The sequence below is a fragment of the Leptosomus discolor genome, chromosome 1, assembly GCF_034619465.1.
Source record: "Leptosomus discolor isolate bLepDis1 chromosome 1, bLepDis1.hap2, whole genome shotgun sequence".
Lineage (NCBI taxonomy): Eukaryota > Metazoa > Chordata > Aves > Leptosomiformes > Leptosomidae > Leptosomus > Leptosomus discolor.
Genome location: NC_141391.1, coordinates 184,826,539 through 184,848,317, shown reverse-complemented (window position 1 = coordinate 184,848,317; position 21,779 = coordinate 184,826,539). Strand labels below are relative to the sequence as shown.

General features: G+C 37.6%; 1 protein-coding gene across 2 annotated transcripts in view; it reads left to right on the top strand.

The window, feature by feature from the left end:
• Nucleotides 1-21,779, top strand: part of ARID2 (AT-rich interaction domain 2) — a 104,197-nt gene that overhangs the window by 65,621 nt on the left and 16,797 nt on the right. For both annotated transcript variants that reach the window (XM_086480405.1, XM_086480399.1), the window contains 9 exons: nucleotides 7,664-7,730; nucleotides 7,817-8,067; nucleotides 9,159-9,255; nucleotides 9,335-9,544; nucleotides 9,900-10,067; nucleotides 11,242-11,317; nucleotides 14,329-14,463; nucleotides 14,922-15,121; nucleotides 15,499-18,374. In XM_086480405.1, the coding sequence (XP_086336531.1) occupies nucleotides 7,664-7,730; nucleotides 7,817-8,067; nucleotides 9,159-9,255; nucleotides 9,335-9,544; nucleotides 9,900-10,067; nucleotides 11,242-11,317; nucleotides 14,329-14,463; nucleotides 14,922-15,121; nucleotides 15,499-18,374 (4,080 nt within the window). The remainder of the gene's footprint in view (nucleotides 1-7,663; nucleotides 7,731-7,816; nucleotides 8,068-9,158; nucleotides 9,256-9,334; nucleotides 9,545-9,899; nucleotides 10,068-11,241; nucleotides 11,318-14,328; nucleotides 14,464-14,921; nucleotides 15,122-15,498; nucleotides 18,375-21,779) is intronic.

The following is a 21,779-nucleotide window of genomic DNA, read 5'->3' as shown; positions in this document are numbered from 1 at the left end:
TAAAGTTAAGAACAAAAACCGTAAGCTGTCATATTTATTGGTATACAGACTTGAAAATGTGGTTCAAATGTGCTGACGGTAAGTGTGTGGGGGGGAAAAAAAAAAAGGTTCATAGTTTTTCTTTTCTTTTTCCATTGAAAAAATATGTCCGGAAGTACTGTAGGTTGTGTTTTGGTTTGGTTTGTTTTTTTGTTTTTTTTTTTTAAAAGCACTTAGCACTTCTGTGTTGACTTCACCCTAAACTGTCACAGACTGTTGCTGATCTAAGAGCAGCAACAAGCGCCACGTCTAGATCTGTAAACATTTAAAATGACACAGAATTCTAATTTATTATATGTTCATTAATTATATAAATTTAGTAATTGTGATAGATAAGGACAGATGGTTCTGATAAGTGTTTTTTAACAAAGTGTTAAGTAGAACCACTGCAATAAGGTTTACTAGTAAGAAACTTGGATGCTCTCCAAGATCTATTTTTGTACCACTGTATAGTACCGCTCTGTAGTGAAATACTGCTGAAGGCATGTCAGAATCTAACACCAGATCTAAAAATATCTCTCATGCCAGGAATCCAGATTTTTCAGGACATTGTACTTCAAGTATTTTGTGACCCTACTACTGGAAGTGATTTATTTTGTATTGCAGTTGTGACTGTGTCTAAACAGAAATCAGGGAAAGCATTACGGGAGCTTCATGACATAGAAGAGAGATATTTGGTTGGCAGGGTAGAGATTGTGTATCTGTGTTTAAATTTGCTTTTACAGCTTTAAGATTAATAGGTTGGCTATTGACTGTGTGTCCCTCCTTTCACTGTTCACTTTATCTTTTTAAAAATTCTTCTTTATTCGTTTGTTCAGTATTTTTTTATTTTGCTGCCAGTTGTTTGTGTCTTAATTTTGTAAGGTTATTGTTCCAGTTTGTTTCTCTACTATAATGGCAGCAGACTAGAAATTTGTGTGAAGAAGGAAATGGAAAAGAGTTTTTAAGTGTGAAAGGAAAAATGCAGAGTTATGAATGAGTATAGTGATGGCATGAACACATGATTGTTAAAGATTCATAGAAAGAAGGGTGGGGAAAGCAATTTCTTAAACACATGAAAACTAGTAGGAATTGAATTGATAGAAATTTTCTTCATTTTGTAGCTGTTACCCTCAGATGGTAGTGGATGTTTTGTGTATTGGACTTTTGGGGTTGAGGGAGTGGGGCTGGCTTGAGAAATGCTAGAAACATTGAAGCTGTTCTGGAAACCATTCTCAGGGTTAAATTCAGGATTCACAGAGAAGTCATAAACTTGGATTCTTGGCAACTGAACGTCAGTTTCAGTGTTGGTATGTCAGTTTTATGCGCCCACCGCCTACCCCCCCAAATTAAAAAACTGACCTAGTCTTTGTTAGCTGGAAATAGCTTTTCAAATGCAATAAAGCAAATGAAGTCTGAGATATGTTCAGAATATTTGACATTTTATCTATATAGCTATTCTTACTAACTTTTTTCCAAGCTCCTCCTCCTACTTACTGAAATAGGTGAACATGAACTTTGGATTTTAGAGCTGTATAGTTTTTGTATTTCAGTGTCTTTATACAGACAATGGGTGTAATTTTAGAATTATGTATTTATACTAAAATGTTTTCTGAAAGTTTTTAGTGTTTGCTTGAAATAAGCTTGATTTAATTTTTAGTCTCTTAATAATATTAGTATTTTTAAATTAGTTTTCAATAAAGAAGACTGCCATATATTTTTCTTCATTATTTTTCTCTTCGTTCTACTATATCTTTGTGCACTAGGAGTGGTACAGCATTACTGTTAGTATTTTTCCCACCCTTAAATATCTACGCAGTAACTGTTCATGGTTTGGTATTCAAACAGCTCTTGAGTTCTGTATTAATTTATCATAAAGAATTTGTCAACGGTTTCAGCAGCGATACTCTGATTTTTATATTCTGCTGTTCTCTAATTTTGACTTAAAATCTTTCTACTTTACATGTGCGGTGTCACGATTTTTTCAGAACAGTCTACTAGTTTGGTAATGTCGTATACACGAGCAAAAGTGCTTGCCTATTTAGCTGTGTCCTCCAGCATCACTGCTGTTCCATTTGAAGGTGAAGATGAAAACCAACATATTTCTTTACACTAAACTTTGAGGGAATCAATTATCTTTTTTTTTTTTTTAAACAACCCTCCCCAAATACTTACTGCATTATAAAAACCTCTTCGGAAAATTTGTGATTTCCATTATCTCATCTGCAGCGGTGCATATTTTCTCACTTTCTACAGTGCTTCCCTCAAAACTGAATCACATGTCTTTGCTAGTCTGTGAATCTGTTCCACTAATTGTCGGAATTTGATATCATTTTAGGTGAACCTGCAGTTGTCCCTTATAGCTATGTTAATTTGTTGCTTTCTCCCCTCTTGATTTTTCCTGGTGTTGTCAATAAGCTTAAATCTCCGGTTAGTTGGAATGACTGCATGTCCTTCCTTAAAGATCGGAACAGCTGGCATTTAGCCAGTCATCTTGTATCTCTTCTTGTTTTGTTTTGTTGTTCCCATCCCCAAGCTCTGATGGCATTGTGCTCAGGTGTTTTCTCATGTACTCTGGAAGCTTTCCCACTTTTAACTGTTTTGTTTTGCTTTAAATTTCCTCGTGTTAGCAAGGTTGACATATGAGTATAGCTTGTCTTTCAAGAGCGACTTGCTTATATAGCATGCTTATAATAAGACAGATTTATAGCTCTTTTTACAGGTGTTTCTTTCATGTCTCCAGCAGCTGCCCACTATCTGATGTAGTATATGAATTAAATGCGTTACATTTCTTCATGCACTATCCATTTCTGTTTACTTCAATTTAAGCATTTGGATTTCACATTCTTGGACTTCTTGAGGTCTCTTCTAGCTGTAGAGTTCCAAAATTCATGCTTATGCAGTTTTTGTGCTTTCTTTATTGCTTTGCGTAATGCTTTACTTCTCTGTTTCTTTTTTTATTGTTGTTTTTTTTTGTTGTCCAGCTCTTTCTTCTTTGTATAAGTTTAATAATAATTTTCTTTACTGTGCATTTATTCTTTTAATCTTTCTCAGTGTGTAGAGAGATCCTTATGCATTTAAATGCCCGAAATGCTTTTCAAACACCACCTTTCTTGTCTCTCACATGGTCTGTCAAGCTGACTTGACTCCAGTTGCTATTGTCCAGTTTTTCTTGGACAATAAATAGTCATGATTTGTGGACTCAGATGTCCTTTGTTTTTAGTAATTTGGTTACTCTGATTTCCAGTGAATTCTGTGCACCTTTTTCCAAAGGAACTTGTCCACTGATTGTGCATATGAACCAAGTTCTTTACCTTTGTCCAGTATCGCTTAACATCTGGATGTCACGTAGTCAAGCATTGTTTGTTTGCTTCCAAGTTTTAGCTTTATATTCCTGTTACCAGTGTGGTGTTATGATCTAAAATTACATAGGAATAACTGTTGATAAAAAGCTTCACTTTTTCATCCTTTCTGGTTCATTTCTGTTGATATATAGTGTCAGATTGCAGCTATCCATAGTTTATAGTAGGGAACAAATAACTGACTGTGATGCAAAATTGATTTTTTTTTTTTTTTTTTTTTTGCTTGCCTCTGTGATGTAAGTACACTTTTCAAAGGAACATCCAGAAAGCTTGACTTAACTCATCTTTTTCCACTTTTGCCTTTCCCTTGGGCAAACAAAAGCTTTGTCATGTTTCGCCTTGTTCTCTTGTAGCAGATAGGTCGCAAACATTGCACGTAGGTTATTTAAGTCTATTTTCCACCTCGTCCTTCTCTGCCCGTCCCCATCCTTTTTTGGGGATCTTTCCTGCTTAGGCAGTGAACGGGCTGAGAGCAATCAAACCCGTCTGCTTAAATGCAAAAAAGGTGGTGTTTCAGGCCAACTCTTTCCTTGTAAAGAAAGAGAATGGATGCTGCAGACTCATTCTGAACTTAAGACAGTCTGAACACCTCTATTCAGAAGTACAAGGTGGAGATCACTGTAGGTAACCCTATGCTTTGGAAGAAGAACTGGGTGGGGGTTTGGATCATTTATTTACTGGCGGGACATGTGATTCCAGTGTGAAGATTTGTTTGACGCATGCAAACATCTGTATTTCACCAGAATCACAGAGGCTTCATCATTCTAGTTAAGGAATGGAGAGTACAGTTTACCTTCCTGAAAGTCTTATCAAGGACTTTTTTTTTCTTTCTGAAGAGGTCTTAAATGTCCTGGAATCCTCTTTGGGTTTATTGAAGTCCTCTGTCAGAGTGAAGATGCACAATTCATATTCACTGTTGACTCTGCATTATTGTTTATATGGCGGTCAGCTGAAATCTGTTTGTCATAGCATCTGTCAGAAAACCTTGCATTTTTAAAAGTGTTTGGACAACTTGATTTTATGCCTGATAATTTGATTGAGACTTTGATTGTCATAGGCCAGGCTGACTGCGCTTTTTAAATTCATTACATGGCTGTACATGCGGTGCACAAGAGTATTGCTTCAAGCTGTTTGTCGTTCCCTGAACAGAGTAGTTATAGGAAGATCTTTGACTCTCCTATTTAATGGTCCCTGCTAGAAGATAGCTTATTGGAATCAAATGGAAAGATGTTCAAGTTTCTGAATGGAGATAGATGCCTCTTTCCTTGGCTAAGAACTCACCTCAGCTATCTATGGTAAAGCTTTCAGGTGTTTTGGAGCTCAGTATAGCGATATACGCATATCAGCCTTCTGTCTGTATGTCCATTGTTGTAACGTGCTTGTCAACAGCTGAAGTCCTGGGAAATCCTGACCCCTCTAGTTAGCAGCGTATCTCTAAAATAGATACATTAAATGTCATGTGTAGTAGTTTGTGTCTTGGCTGCTTGGATTTCTGGACACATTACTTACTGACAAGCTGTTTAAGTTACTGGCTTGTTGAATGGAGGATAGAGGATACAGAATATTTCTGAGTTCTGTGGTGATGTCTCTGGAGCTTTTGCAGGATGTTTGTAATCTTAAAATCTGCAAAGTGCTTACAGGAAGCCGGTTTTGCTACTGCAGTAGGCATTTCATGGTTGCTGAAACACCCATGACACGTGCTGGCTTTGGGAATGCAAGCCTACAGTTTTGAGCAAGCAAAAGACTGTGGGACACTTCTGCAGGTAAATCTGTGTTCTTGTTGAGCATTATCACACACAGTGCTTCTGTATATAGAAATAAACACTCGAGAGGAAAAAAAAAGGGATTTTTTAATTGTTTTTGAAGTTGTATTGTCTGCATATTTGTGTCCTCCTCTGCAGATTCTCTTCCTTAGAGCTTTAAGAGCCTTTCCAGATCTCTAGGACTCAGAGGAACTGAGGCTGTGGGGGACGCACATTATTCTGGTGTGCTTCACGTAGGTAACAGGGCTTGTGCATATACTCTGGGTAATCTTGAGGCAAAAATTCTCTAGCTGAAGTGGTTAGCATCTTACGCTCACAGCATCACTGTATAATGAAACAACTTGAAGAATAACAGTTATATGTAAATAAACTTTAGCTGGTGCCTTGGTGTGTCTCTGATTTTAAGTTACAGAAAGGACCCATGTTCTGTTCTTTCTGAGAAAGATAATCTCTTCTGAGTTGACAGCTAGCATTGTTTGAGAGACGGCTTCTTTAGGAAGGGGAGACTTTCTCAATTGTGGAAGCAAGTAGCATGTATCTTTTTATTCTGTGAGTTTTCAGTGAGATGTACAGTTTTCCAACAATGTATTCCTGTCTTCATATTTAGCCGTAGCATTTTGAGGCTTTATCTTTAGCAGTTTCTCTAGTGTCTTCATGGACAAAAAACTTAAATCCTCATTTTCTGTCCCTTTGAGAACATGTCCAGGATGATTTGCCTTCCAAATAGAGAAATTTGCTCCTTTATCACTTAGTATTGCCAGAGGTTTTTAAAGGTTTCGTTTTGGACTATACACTTAAGTATTAAGTGATGAAAAGTGGATTATTGGAGGATTCAGGTAGCAAAATGTGATGATGCTGTTTTAACATTTAACATGCAACAGCTGTTTTTAACATTGTATTGTGTATTGTTCGACCTCTTCCAAGGAGATTCAGGTTGAAGCTGGAGACTTTTAAGTATCTCTGTTCAATATTAACTTTTAAAAAAATCCTTATCTGATTAAACAACTAGTCTTTAAAAGCTTCTGGGTTTTTTCTTAAGTAGCAGTGAAATGTGAAGGCTTACTGTGTTCATTGCTTTTTGAAAAGAAAAAATCCTAAAGGAATGTGGGTACTGAGTAGTATACTTCCACACAGTATCTTTCTGTGTGCTTTTTAAAATAATGGCTGAAGCCTCTTCCTTACATATCTCCTTCTCTAAAAGTAAACACAGCTCAAAATGAAGTACATTCTGCAAATTTTATCTGCCTGGCTTGGTTGTCTGAGGCTCTTGATGGTAGCTTCAGTATTAATTAGAAAAATCTGTTTGTCACAAACTGCAAGAAGTTAGATTTTTATCTGACTGTTCTTGTCTTTGCTAAAATGAGGTAATAATCCTTTCTGTGCAAGTAATCCTCTTTACTAAACAGCACTTGATTGTCATTTAGCAGCATTGCAGTGGAAAATAAAATTCTTTTCCTTCCAATTTAGAAAATCTGTAGTATTGTATTTTTCAAGAAAACAGTAGTGTCAAGCTTGGTATGAACGCTGTAATTTAGTAATTACATTTGCATAGCAAAATTTCTCCTGCTGTTCAGCTAGTTGCACTTCCCATCCTTCCCTTTTTATCCAGATTTATTTGTGGTTTTATTCTGTGATCATAGCCAAAAAAGGACCTGTTTTTCATTAGTGAATCAAAGTAATGGATAAATTTTTATTAGTCAAAGGAATGTTTATATTTTTGTTCTAATATACCCATTAGAATGTATATAGCATTATATATTTTTATATTAATACACATCACAATATGTGTTTTTATTAGCTTGCAAACCTTAATCCCTTGATTAATTCCTGAATTTCGACAGGACTAGCAACATAACAACCATGTGCAGATTGGGCTATATATTTGTAAAGTAATTTGAATTCCAGTCTGCTGAAGCATTCGGGTTTGCTTATATTTATAAAGATTTTTGGTGATGATGGTTGTTGCTTCTCTCTTTTCACTGGTTTTTATGATGATGTGGGAACATAGCAGAAGCTTTAACAAGTCTCTCCAGATAGAAATCGGACTGTTGTACTTCTGGTAGGAGTCTAAGATCTGCTGAAACTGAGGGGAGTCACCATCGTCTGCTTTAGGAGTTCACTCTTTGTAGGAGGTGAAGGAGAATGAACTGTACTTTTTCCCCCACTTGTAATTGCCGTATTTCTAATTGTTTGTGGAAAACTGTCCATATAGTTCCAGTGTGTGCTTCAGCAAAGTACTTCTGTGGTAGTGTTGGTTGATCATGAATGCATCCTTCTGGTGCTTGAAGGGAAGAGTTTCTTAATGTAAATGTAAAGTACTGAACATCTTGCATATCATCCCGTAAGTGAAAAATTTAGTTACTATTGGATGAATCAAGGTAGTTGGAAATTTTTGAAGAACAATTCTTTTTTTTTTTTTCATATTTTTTCAATATTCTAGCATAATAGAAATAAAACCAATTAATATTTAAATAAATATCATCCCCTAGAAATTAAGTGTATTTTTAATTCTTTCTTCAGTTTTGGAAGGATATTGTTGAGGATATTGAAGTTCGTGATCTAATTTCTGACAGAAGCAAATCTCAAGGTGAGACATCTTGACTAATCTTAATACGTATATGTTGGTAAATATAGCAAAGGGAGGACTAAAATTTTTTTTTGTTAACTTTGTAGATATCCCATCGGAAGAATGGATCTGGGAATCCTTATTTCATCCACCTCGCAAATTGGGCATTAATGATATTGAAGGGCAGCGGGTACTTCAGATCGCAGTGATTTTACGTAATCTTTCTTTTGAAGAGGGAAATGTTAAACTTTTGGCAGCTAATCGTACTTGTCTTCGGTTCCTGCTACTCTCTGCTCATAGTCACTTTATTTCTCTACGGCAGTTGGGGCTTGACACGCTGGGAAATATTGCAGCAGAGGTAATGTGCTTCAAAACAGAACAATTAAAATACGATTTGATAAAAGCATTACTTCAGTGTTAATTAAATTAATTACTTTTTTCTTTGATTGTTGGATGAAGCAGGAAATAAATTATTCTTTGAACTTGTGAATAGCAATTTGAAACAAAAACTTGTAGCCAAAACAAAAATACAGACTATGTGTCAGTTTGCTAAAACAGAATCAGGTGAAGATGACTGATTGTATAGGGAGATACAAGATATTCGTAGAGCATAATTTTTCAGTTCCGTTTCCCAGAGAGAAGAAAGAAATGTAGTTAAATTCTTCAGATTGTACACTGGTTTCTTCACTTTGTGATTATAACCTTTAGTCATAACTTAAGAATAGTATGTTTGAGAAATGGGGTGGTAGAGGGTTTTATGCTGTGTGTAGTGGGCACCAGTAAGCTAGTCATATGCCACTGGGTATACCACCTGCACCACGTGAGGCATCCTTTACTTTTCAGAGAGGTTTGAATGTAATAAAATCCAGTATTTCAGCGTGTCATATCGTTGTGCAGATAAATTAATACAGATTTTACAGGTAGATAGGTTCAGATATTTGTTATATTTTAAAATGTAACAGATAAATTCAAGTGAAATGGGTTGTATCAGAGAATGTGACTTGCAGTATCAGTCCACTGCTGAATATTGAAAAAAAGATGGCGTTTTCATTTACCATGTATCCAGCTTCTCTCGAATAAGACAAGAATGTTACATGTTATACTGTGTGAGAGCTCTGACTGAGAAGCAGAAATAGGATGAATGATTGTGATGACATTTGGGAGGGAATGATTGTCATTACTCAAGTTCTGTTCTTTATTGGGTATTAAAATATGTTTGCGTATACTGTTGACTGCCTGGGAATAAAGTTATTTCCTCGTTCTGAGGACTGGAAAGTGTGAATAAAATAACTAGCTACAGTAAGAAGCTCACAGGGTTCAGTTTTTGTGAACACAAATGTAATTTATATGTGTGAATCTTATATTTTGATAGGCAAATGTAAGGATTAGAGCTGTTAGCGCTGTATGGTTAGTGTTAGTTATATTTTCATCGTTTTTCTTTCTCATCAGCTTCTTTTGGATCCCGTTGATTTCAAAACTACTCATCTAATGTTTCACACTGTTACAAAATGCCTCATGTCAAGGGATAGATTTTTAAAAATGAGAGGTAAGATCTCTAGCTATTCTTGTTGTTGTATTAGAATTGTAATTATTGCTGTTTAAAAATATTTTGTATTTGTTTTTAGGCATGGAAATCTTGGCAAATCTTTGTAAGGCTGAAGATAATGGTGTCTTAATTTGTGAATATGTGGATCAAGAATCCTATAAAGAGATAATATGTCATCTGACACTACCAGATGTGCTGCTTGTAATTTCAGCACTTGAGGTGCTATACATGCTCACAGAAATGGGAGAAGTGGCCTGCTCAAAGATTGCTAAAGTAGAAAAGAGCATAGGTAAGGGAGAAGCAAAATCTATTACTCTCACTTATGTAGGAAAAAAGACTTAAGAATATATCATGTTCAGTGGTTAAAAACATGACTTGCTTGTGTACGTGTGCAGCATAGGCATGGATATTAGAATAGAAAGTTTTAATAAAATTTATTCTTTGTGTCCTCAAGGAATCGATGATGCTAGTAACTAGGAAAGCTAAAACTTTTGAATAAAAACAGACAAACAAACAAACTACAGCAGCATGCAGAGGCTTGTTTTCTTTCAACACATGGCAATTTTAAAATAAATCTGTATGTCCCAGCAGCATTCATTTGTCTTGTCCTAATGTCATTGTTGGTTTTACATTTAATACTTTAGATACATTAGTATGTCTGGTTTCTATGGACATCCAGATGTTTGGACCTGATGCACTTACTGCTGTAAAACTCATTGAACATCAGTGTGTTAGCCAGCAAGGAGTACCTGATGTCAGACCACAAGTAATGGATCATGGTTCTTCACAGGCCCATGCAACAGGTGTCCCAGGTTAGTACCACTGCCAGAGAACAGACTCTACAAAATTTCCTATACAGCATGTATGATTTTTGTCTTCTGTAGGTTTCTGATTAATTTACATGAATAAGTATAACATTATGCATAACATACGGTATCTTTTTCAGACACTTGTTCACAAAGCAAATACAAAGCTGTGTTAGCCAAAACGGGTGTGAAACAAGCTTTAAAAAGAATCTTAATATTTTTCAGTTGCTAATCTGAAAATTTTCTCAAGGTTATGTACACTCCTTATTTTAACTTGCTCAGTGGAAAGAAAAAGTATCCATTTTAGATTGTTCCCACAATTTGCAGAGAATTAGAGGTTCATTTTACACAGAGTATTATTGGCCAGTAACATATAGTATTTTACAGAATTGCAGAGATGAGAGATACACGCACAGAGAATCATCCCTCTGTTGAAGCTGCTAAACAGCTTGTTGTAATGTAAACCAAATTTTAACTGTTGATTAAAGCTTGAAAAGTGTTTTCTTAACTGTAAATGAAATTTTCACTATGATTAATTTTTGCAGTTTTATTTTGGGATTAAATACTGGCACTTTGGAAGTTGATGGCACAGGTAACCGTTGCTGGTCAGGGGGAATAGCACATCTACCTAATTCTGTCTTTTCTAATAAAAGCACATCACAGTGTACCACAAGCGCACACAAGATGGAACGTAGCTATTCATTCTGAGAAAGAACCATTACAACAGATACTGGCTTGCATGTCTAAGGGTACTATTTGACAAATGGGTGCAGGTACCACAGTGGAAGTGACTGGAAAAGGACGCGACTAACGGGATGAAGAAGAGTGAACAGAAGGAATGGATGTGACATTGCAACAAAATTCTTCACATCATGTTTGCTTCCACTTAGGAACTGGAAAAATACTCTAAAGTACTGAGAATGTGGGTCGTGAATCTGGAAGCTGTCGTTCACTAAGTGCTTAGGTCATGATTGCACTTTAGTGGCGGCTCTGGCCTTGGCGGGCCCTGCATCACGGGTAAATTGTGGTGCAGATCTGTAGTCTGCTTAGCACACCTTTGTGATACGTCCTTGCTTACGAACACAGGAGAAGCTGTACCAGTGAAAGTCACAAAGTGCTTCATTCAGGAGAACAAAAATAGTTTCAGCAAGGTTTTTTTTCTTTCCTTCATTCTCCACAGCCTCTAGGACAGCACCACATGTTGCTCCACCACCAGGAATAGTAGAAATAGACAGCGAGAAATTTGCGTGTCAGTGGTAAGTGTCTAGTTCTATTCAAATACTTTAATGAAGAAGAAAAACAAAGAAAAATGTCTGTATTCATCTGTCACAGAATTTTCCATCTTGCTTCTGTTTACTCTTAGACTTATTTTTCTGAAAAGTATGAAGCAAAACCATTCTGTCATTGCTTTGAAGAAGTGAGAAAGAAGAAAATCAACCAGAATATTCAGTCTTTGACAGTTGATACTTGAAATTAGTTGTTTTCTCTCTTAGAGTAGAATTTAATTTGATTTTTAACGCTGATCTTGATTTTATTTATTTTTTAAATTGACAAGCAGCATTATCTGTTTCATGAGTGTTTTCTTCTGGCAATGTGTTGCTATATTACTACACCAATGTAGACGTAATTATCAAATTATGAAGCTAGGCCCTGCAAAACTCATATGTGATCACTGTGAACCTCGAGCAAGTTAAGGAAGATCAAAGCCTTTTCCATACAAATTCTCATGCTTTCAGCTAATACTGTTATCATCAGATATTTAGAGAAAAATATTCCACCCGTGGTTCTCGTGTGGACTGAGGGTGACCTTTCTGAACTATTTGACTTACATAGATCTACTCACATTCTAAATATTTGTATTAGTCTGTTATTAATGGACCCTTCCAGCTCTGCTGCTTCACAACTCCTGTGTTCATCTGTTGTCTTACTGATCAGACAAAGGCCTTCAGGATGAAGTGGGTAGAATTTGTCAAAGCTTGGTGCTTTAGGTCATGATTTAGTTTATTATTTTACTTGTATGTCCAGCAAAGCTTTGATTGTATGGGACAGATGTTCCAGATTCTTGATGGTCAGCTGATGTTGTTCCCATGCTTCTGTTTGCACACTGCAAAGTATTATTAATGTGCACTGCTGAAAGACTGAGACATTTCACATTTAGACATTTAAACAGGGATACCTGGAGTTGAAATATGCAGGTTGGTCTTTAGCCAAAGCTAGTTTTCTAGGCTGCCTTTTTAATTGAGTAGGAGATTCTCCCAATAGTAAAATGAATTGCCTTCACCTGCCTAGATTCTGATGAGATTACAAATTACCGTCTGGTGCCACTTCCTCTCTATTGTCTATAGTGAGCACTAGACTGTGGTAAAGTTGTAGGCAAGAATTTTGTGCTTTTTATAAAGTGTAAAATAGAAGTTTTGACTGTTTTAAGTTTGGGTAGGTACCATGCTGCAACTGTGTGATACCATCAAATGACAGAAAATACTGAAGCAAACCGTGGAGTGTTATGTCAGGAAGATTTGGAATGTTTGCTTGGTTTCTGATTCTGTGCACTTCTGCAGCGGTCAGTGTTGAACGCTACTATTTTGTACTTGGATTTCTTTTGGTTAGTCTTGGGTAGATATGAGCTAGTGAAAAATCAAAATTAACATCTAGTCTTGAAAATTCTCCTCAAATACTAACTGTGCTGCCAAAAGGGGAGGAAGAAAAAAAAAAAAAGGTAAATTGAGAGCAGGGGAGTAGCCTCTTTCAGTGAGGAGTGGCTAACATTCATGTAAATTTTCATGGTATGTTTCAGTCGTTGCTTCCTATTGAGAGACATGAGAAAATGAGTAAATCATAGGAGTAGAATTTAGAAAAGTTACTATCTCGTGGAAGCAGCAGAAAGACAAGGTATTTAAACTGACCTTCCTGGATATATTATTAGCCAGCTTAGCCTGAGTAGAAGTCCTTGTAAGATAAGTGTATGTGACAGTAAAGTGCTAATCACAGATCCTATTTCACCGTTGTAACTCCTGAGTACTTCAGTTTGCTGGTACCAGTGATAATGTGTCGGCCTAATACGACATACCCAGCTAGAGAGTCATTTGTCTGATATGCCAAATTTAATTAATACCTAGACTTTCTGTTATACTGTGTGATCTCAATTTTTGTAATAGTAAAATTGTAACTCAGCTGCAGGAGGAACGGCATTATACTTACCGTTTATTGGTTATGGGGGAACACAATTTAGAGAATGTAATAATTTCCTTTCTTTCTTTTGGAGCATCTAGTTATGTTGGGAATGTAGGCCTCTACCAAGGAGAATTCAGTGTAGTTTTCTAAAGTGTTAGCACCATGTAGTAAATGCTGACAATTTAAAAAATGTTTTTGTTCTCTCTGAGCCCACATTCTGGTACTGGTATTTGAGCACTGTGTGAGAGTTGTTTCTTACCTCCATTTGCTGCTGGGGATGAATCGTTACCATGTCTCTGAATTGGAATAATGGAACCTGAAAGAAATTAAATTAAACTGATAGAAAATGTTTCCTTCTCTCACAGCTTCCTAGTTGGGGGTTGGATGGTCTGTGTGCTTGTGGAGAGTCTGTAGGAGATAAAAATACTTTCCCTGGAAATTGAAAGTTAGACAGAACAGGTTGTTCAAGGATTTTATTAATGTCTGTGTAGTGTGGAACTCCAGGAAAGAAAATGTGTGTTCGTGTGCATACTCTGTTAGAGTCTCCCTCCGCTCTCTCCTGTCTTTCCACCTCTATATGTATGACAGGGTTTAGGTTGTTATTCTATCCTGGTTTTACTTGTATTTTAAAGTAAAACTACATTAGCAGATCAGTTAACAGAACCTTGGTTTTGATACAAACATTGACTTCTGATAGAAATTTCCGATGAAGAATTAGCTAGCATTCAGTCCATCTTTTACTAAGGTAGAATCATTAAGAAATAAGAGCTGTGGGGAGGAGACATCACTAAACAATGCATTAATTTTTTGGGTTTGTTTCTGAATATATAGTAAAGTCGTATGTAGAGACTATTTTGCGTATTATGCGTGTAAATAAGATGTTGCACATAGAACTGACTGCATGTGTTAGGGATCCCGTGTCTTGAATCATAAGCAGTGAGAAGGAGAAAGTGTGCAACAGACATTTGACAAGACAATATACTAAAATGCTATTTTCCATGAGATTATCAGATCTCAAAAGTCTCTGTGATACAGACAACCCTTCTAGAAGTACTTTCTCTATATTTTGCTTCATAGTTTGTTTTTTCATCCTCAGGTTGAATGCACATTTTGAGGTGAATCTTGATTGTTCAGTCTCTCGAGCAGAAATGTACTCTGAATACCTCTCTACCTGTAGTAAATTAGCTCGAGGTGGGATCCTAACATCAACTGGATTTTATAAGTGTCTGCGGTAAGACAAAAATTCATGCAACAATAAAGAAGCTGTTCTATGTGCTCAATACTAACCTGTAGCTTTAGATTTCTTTGAGAAAAACACCGAGTTGAGTTTGAATTCCGATTTCGGAATTTTAATTGAAACAAATGTTCAGAGTTTTAGTTTTATTTCACTCTATTCAGGATCTTTGATAGGGTTCCTTCTCTGCTTATAGTCCTTAATTCTTTCCAAAGTAGTTTTTGGATGTATTGTAGTTTTCATTTAATTTGTATGAGATCTTGGCCAACCATCTGATAGACCTGCTAGTCCTTAATGATGAATAGTCAGATGATATTAGAGGATCCTGCTGTATTGCAAAGATGCAGGCATTAATGCAGTTACTCTGTGCACAAGAGCAGTTACTTAAAACAAAAACACTGTAAGAGGGTTGAGTTACTGTGTTTATTAACATAGACTTATGTTGTGTTTGGCAGAACTGTCTTTCCGAATCATACAGTGAAGAGAGTAGAAGATCCAAGTAACACTGGTCAAGCACATATACATGTGGTAGGAGTGAAAAGGCGAGCTATACCACTTCCCATTCAGATGTACTATCAGCAGCAACCAACTTCGTCTACCCCAGTTGTCCGGGTTGATTCAATTCCTGATGTGTCTTCGTCTCCTTCGCCAGCAGGTCTTAAAATTAATTAAATATCAAATATGTTGCATTGATTCTGAAATGACAATAAAAGGCAAAAGTTTTCGAAAATAGTTTGAAAGCACTGGAAGTCAGGGCCACATGTTTTGATGGATTTTATTCAGTAACATTAGGAATAATGCTGCAGTATGTACTTGCGTGCCATTCTAGTATTTGACATGTAACCCGTGAACTTGCCAGTCAGCAGACAAGCCATTGTTGCTGCATCGTTAACTCAGATGCAGTATAGTTGAGAAGAGAAACTGCTTCATATAGACTTACAAATTCAAGCCTTGGATTTAAAAAAATTTGTTATGTTAATGTGTTTTGAAGTGACTTTTGCTTCCAAACTTTTACTGTGTTTATTTCAACAGGAATCCCGCATGGGCTACCAAGCGTAGGAAATCACTATCAGAGGACCCCTATTAACCAGTCTTCAACTTTGACAGCAACACAGATGTCTTTTCCAATTCAAGGTGTTCATACTGTGGCACAGACTGTTTCTAGAATTCCACAAAATCCTTCTATTCATACACAGCAGCAACAAAATGCTCCAGTGACTGTTATACAAAATAAAGGTCCAATATCCTGTGAAGTAGTGAAGGCCACAGTAATACAGAGCTCTGTTCCGCAGTCTGCAGTTCCTGTTACTATTGCTGTAGGAGGAGCACCACAAGCTTCTAATCAAAACCACAGCACTACAGGACAACAGCCGTCTGTTACTGTTGTTAGTTCTCAGACATTGCTTCACCACCAACCTGTGATTCAACAACAGTCTCCACTGCATGCAGTGGTACCAGGACAGATACCTTCAGGCACTCCCGTTACGGTAATTCAGCAAGCTGTACCTCAGGGTCATATATTTGGCAGAGTACAAAACATACCAGCATGCAGTTCAGCAGTTTCACAGGGTCAACAGCTAATCAGCACATCGTCACAACCTGGGCAGACATCATCTCAGCAGTCCTCTGCTGGAAACCAGCAACAAGATACGGTCATCATAGCACCACAGCAGTACGTCACAACCTCTGCATCTAACATTGTTTCTGCCACCACAGTTCAAAATTTCCAAGTAGCAGCTGGGCAGGTGGTTACAATCGCAGGTGTCCAAAACCCACCAACATCTAGGGTAGGGTTTCAGAATATTGCACCAAAGCCTCTGCCATCTCAGCAAGTTCCATCCGCCGTGGTACAGCAGCCGATGCAGCCACAGCAGCAGCCTCCACCACCATCTCAGCAAAGTGTAGTGATCGTAAGCCAGCCAGCTCAGCAAGGACAGACGTACGCACCAGCCATTCATCAAATAGTGCTTGCTAATCCAGCTTCTATTCCCGCTGGTCAGACTGTCCAGTTGACTGGACAGCCAGGCATTACTCCATCTTCTTCACCATCCCCAGGTCCGGTTACAAATAATCAAGTCCCTACAGTTATGTCATCTTCATCTACCACTCCTCAGTCACAAGGACCCCCTCCTACTGTCAGCCAGATGCTTTCTGTAAAGAGGCAGCAGCAGCAGCAGCAACAGCAGCAGCAACATTCACCAGCATCGTCGCAGCAGCAGGTACAGGTACAACAACCGTTACAAATGCAAGTTCAGTCACAACAAGCTAATACAGGAGTTGGCCAGCCTAACTCTGGTGAGTCTAGTCTGATAAAACAACTGCTTCTTCCGAAAAGAGGCCCCTCAACTCCAGGGGGGAAGCTTATACTCCCAGCTCCACAGATTCCTCCACCTAACAATGCAAGAGCTCCTAGCCCTCAGGTGGTTTATCAGATGGCCAATAACCAGGCACCAGGTTTTGGAGTTCAAGGACAGTCTCCAGCTCAGCAGCTGCTAGTTGGACAGCAAAATGTTCAGCTGGTCCCGGGTGCAATCCAGCCCCAAGGGGCAGTACAAACAGTACCCATTTCTAATTTACAGATATTGCCAGGCCAGTTGATCTCAAACAGCCCAGCAACTATTTTCCAAGGGACTACTGGCAACCAGGTTACGATAACAGTTGTGCCAAATACGAGTTTTGCTACTGCAACTGTGAGTCAGGGAAATGCAACTCAAATCATTGCTCCAGCAGGAATTGCAGTGAGTGGAGCACAGACAGGAGTTGGGCTACAGGTGCAGACGCTTCCAGCTACTCAAGCACCTTCAGCTGGACAATCACCGTGTACTGCTGCTCCCCCATTCAAAGGTGATAAAATAATTTGCCAAAAGGAGGAAGAAGCAAAGGAAGCAACAGGTTTACACATTCATGAACGTAAAATTGAAGTTATGGAGAATCCTTCCTGCCGAAGAGGAGCTGCAAACACCAGCAATGGGGATGCAAAAGAAAATGAAATGCAGGTGGGAAGTCTTTTAAATGGGAGAAAGTATAGTGACTCCAGTCTACCTCCTTCTAACTCAGGGAAAACTCAGAATGAGGCCAATCAGTGCTCACAAGTCAGTAATGGGCCATCATTAGAAATGGGTGAGAACGGAGCTCCTGGAAAGCAGAACTTTGAACAAATGGACACACAGGACATTAAAAGTGATTTGAAGAAGCCCCTAGTTAATGGAATCTGTGATTTTGATAAAGGAGATGGTTCTCATTTGAGCAAAAACATTCCAAATCACAAAACTTCCAATCATGTAGGAAATGGTGAGATATCTTCAGTGGAACAACAAGGGAATTTGGATGCCACGCAGCAAGATACTGCCAAAGGTGATCAAGGGGAAAGAATTTCTAATGGGCCTGTATTAACTTTGAGTAGTTCACCTGTTGTAAGCGGTACACAGGAGGCTGCAAAACTGTTAACCCAGCAACTTAGTGGTACCAACACTGATTTACCTAATGGACCTCTAGCTTCAAGTTTGAATTCAGATGTGCCTCAGCAACGCCCAAGTGTAGTTGTCTCACCACAATCTACAGCCTCTGTTATACAGGGGCATCAAATCATAGCAGTTCCACACTCAGGACCTAGAGTGTCCCAGTCTACCCTGTCATCCGAAGTTCGGTCTACTAATGGCACAGCAGAATGCAAAACTGTAAAGAGGCCAGCAGAGGATAATGACAGGGAAACTGTTCCAGGAATTCCAAATAAAGTAGGAGTTAGAATCGTTACAATCAGTGACCCCAACAATGCTGGTTGCAGTGCAACTATGGTTGCTGTGCCAGCTGGAGCGGATCCAAGCACTGTAGCGAAAGTAGCAATAGAAAGTGCTGTTCAACAAAAGCAGCAGCATCCAACCACGTATATACAAAGCATGGTCACACAGGTATGTTGCAGTGTTCTTTTTATGTTTATTCTAACTGTGATTCTGACTAATACTGTGAAATAACGCAGGTGAAAATGTGAACTCCATCAATATCTCTTGCATAGTATTTAAAATATTCAGAAAATGATCGTTCTGTTCTTTCATGGACTAAAGTTCTTATAGTTTGCGTACTTCTTCAATGTCCATGACAGTAATGGAGTTCAAAATAGTTTGTAGCTTGATAAGAAGTAATAAGGAAAGAACTTCTGCTCATTGATTTTTTTTTTCCTTAAAAGGATTAACTGTTCTGAAAACAACAATGATTTGCTGTATGGTCTTGTAAAAATGTCAGTATTGTTCTGCTTTTTATTCTTGGCTGTTACTGCTTATGGAGGGGTGAGTATGGTTTTTTGCAAGTTAATCACTGCAGCTGCATCTGGCTTGCTGAAATGAGTTGAAGCTCTTGCATTTAAAGGTGGTCTTCAAAGGCTTGCTGCAGGGGTTCACTACAGTCAGGAGAAAGCATTGTTTTGTAAATTCATTGAAATATTTATAATTGTTTGTTACAAAACACTTGTTTATTTTATTAATAAAATAAGCATTGTTTGGTTTTTTTCTCTTTATTTCTTTTTCTTGATCAACTTTTTTGTAACCATTTGAAAGTGGTTACTATAACACCTTACTAGACAGGAGGTATGGCCATCATTTGTACAAGTATTAATAAGTACAGATAATCATGTTTGAGGCCATTCGAGTCTCTAGAATTTATTTTACTTTTGTACGTGGACAAAAAATCCTGCTCCAAAAGCGTTCCTGACTTGAATAGGAGCAAAAAGAATAGAACAGTCGGTCTGGCAGTCACAAAGTTCTGACAGACAGAGAGAGAACTGAAGTCTTGAGTGTATGTTAGTGCATTTGGACCTTGAGGTAAGACAGGTCTTACTTCTTTCTCCTTTCCTTTTGTGTTTGGTTCATTGATTTTTTTTTTTGTTTGTTTTTGACGAGGTAGCAGGTATAGACTTTAACAGAGCTAGAACTCAACATCTGAGAAGTGATGGCTAGTGCTGCTTCTTTTTCTGTGTCAAGTTAGGTTTCTGTTGAAAGCTCTTTTGACTTACCTTCGTGTAGTTGTCAGGAATCAGGACCAACAGTTAACAAGTTTTCTTTCCTTTTTCTTTCTTTCTTTTTCTTTGTTTTTACTGGCACACCGCCCAGAGTTATGTTTTTAAAACGTCTTTGAGCTCACTCGTGAATTTTCACTTGGGTGTTATCAGAGATCTGTATTTTTGTGATACGTTATTTATCTTTGTTCTTACTAGAAATGATTTGACCAATATGAAAGTGTCTGTCAGCAGCATAGGGACAACACACTAGATTTTCTGTAGTGTGGCTATATTAGCTATGCCTTGCTTTTTACAGTCAGTGTCTTTAGCTGTTACAGTTTGAATTTCTATTATAGCTTTGCTAAGGATTTGGCTGGAATAGAAAATGGTGTGGCTGTGGCTCTGGAATGGAGTAATTATTATCTGTGGTTATTTATTCCCTGGACATGTGACTGACAAGAATTTTCAGTTGTGTCTCAAACAGCTACTAAACTGTCAGACTTTCAGATTTTTGAGCAGAGGGGAGTAATACAGTTAGCTATTTCATTAATGTGAGATAATGCATACCATGGTAATACAAGGGGAAGAAAAAAAAAAAGAAAAAATATTTTCTGTGCTGATAGTTTCTTTTTTACACTGTCACTAATATCACCATCATTAACAGTTCCTACATTTTCCATTACCGGTACAAACAGAAATGCTGCTGGCTGGGTTTGCCATTGAATACAAATTTGCAGATCAAAATAACCTGATTTAATGTCTGCTTCCATGGAAGTTAGCCCATTCTGCTGTCTGTTCACCAAGATCAAAATTAACTCCTTTTCTCCCACATTCCTGTTATTTTGAAGAAAGGAAGAGCATCCTGCAATCTAATTTGTTATCTAAATTGCCTTAACCATTACATACGGCTATTTTTGAATCATGCCTGTCATGATAATGCTAGGTACTGACTTATAATAGAACCAATTTTATAGTACTTGGCTTAAGACTTCTAAGGATCTTTACCACTCCTTTACAATTAATGTGCTGGACTATAAACAATACCAAAATCATCCTGGCCAGCTTTTTTTTTTTTTTCCAAAGCTGTTGAACAGCTGCAATAGTGATCGTTTTTCTGGGAAAGCGGGTGGTATTTCCAGTATTGAGCCTGCTTTTAGGAGTGTCTTTCAGACATCCAGAAATACTAAGATGTAGCCAAATTCTCATGAACTCAGTGTGAGTTTTACTGATGACTTTTTTTGAGGTTAGGCCCTGTGTAATCTATTTTCTCCCTCCCATTTTGAGAGTCATCCTTGTATGATAAGCAGCTTCCTTGTCCCCAGCTTTTTGAAAGGGAACAGCTAAGGACAACTTTGAGCATCTGCATTGTTTTATCCTCTCTCCAGTACCTAATGTATACTGCCTGTCTTGCAGAAGAAATAGGAGAACATGGTTCTTTCTGCAAACAGTGTGAAATTGATTATAAAAACACGGAAATGGAGAAAAATTATGAGGGACAGGGAATAAAGGGCTATTAACTATAGCAAAATTACATCGCTGCTGAAGCTGTTAGTGTTTGATTGCCTGTTCGCTTGTCATCTTAAAATTTTATTTTAAACTAGAGCTTGTATTTCAGAGAAGTGAGAAAGGCATAGAAGAAGCAAATTTGTAAAAATAAATAAATAAATAAATAAATAAATAAATTAAAACCCAACAGGAAGACTGGAAAAGGAGATGCAGTGGGCCGGAGAGGGAGGAGAGTATTGCTTATACAACTACAGCAGGATTAGTTGTCATGAACTGCAGAGAGGAGAAAGCCAACACGCTTGGACTGAAGATAAGGAAGGGTAAACAAATAGAGGAGGAAGGGAGCAGCAACGTGAACAATAAGGAAAGCAAGAAAGAGAGTGAAATAATCCTTAAGGGGATATAAAAGTTAAGATTTGTTTCATGATATGAATGGTAGTTTGAAATGGGCTGGTACTATATGCTTGGGGGGGAAATGTTGATTTAAATGGCCTACTGAAATAATGAAAACGATATAGTTGCTGTTTGTGGGGCAGCCCATGTAGTGCTATCGAAATCCAGTTAGACAAGTACAGGTGTGGACTGTGTATAACCTGTGATTATTGCATGTTAATTGTACTCTTCAGCAGAACTAATTGAAAAATAACTATATATATATATATATATACACACACACATACATACTGACTTCAAAGCTTTTTTAGTTTTTTGCATTTTTATAAAAAATTAAGCTATGGATATATGGGTTATGTCAGAAGAGGAACATGTGATATACACAGAGTTGCGATTTTTTTCCTTTTATCTCCATCTGTATTTT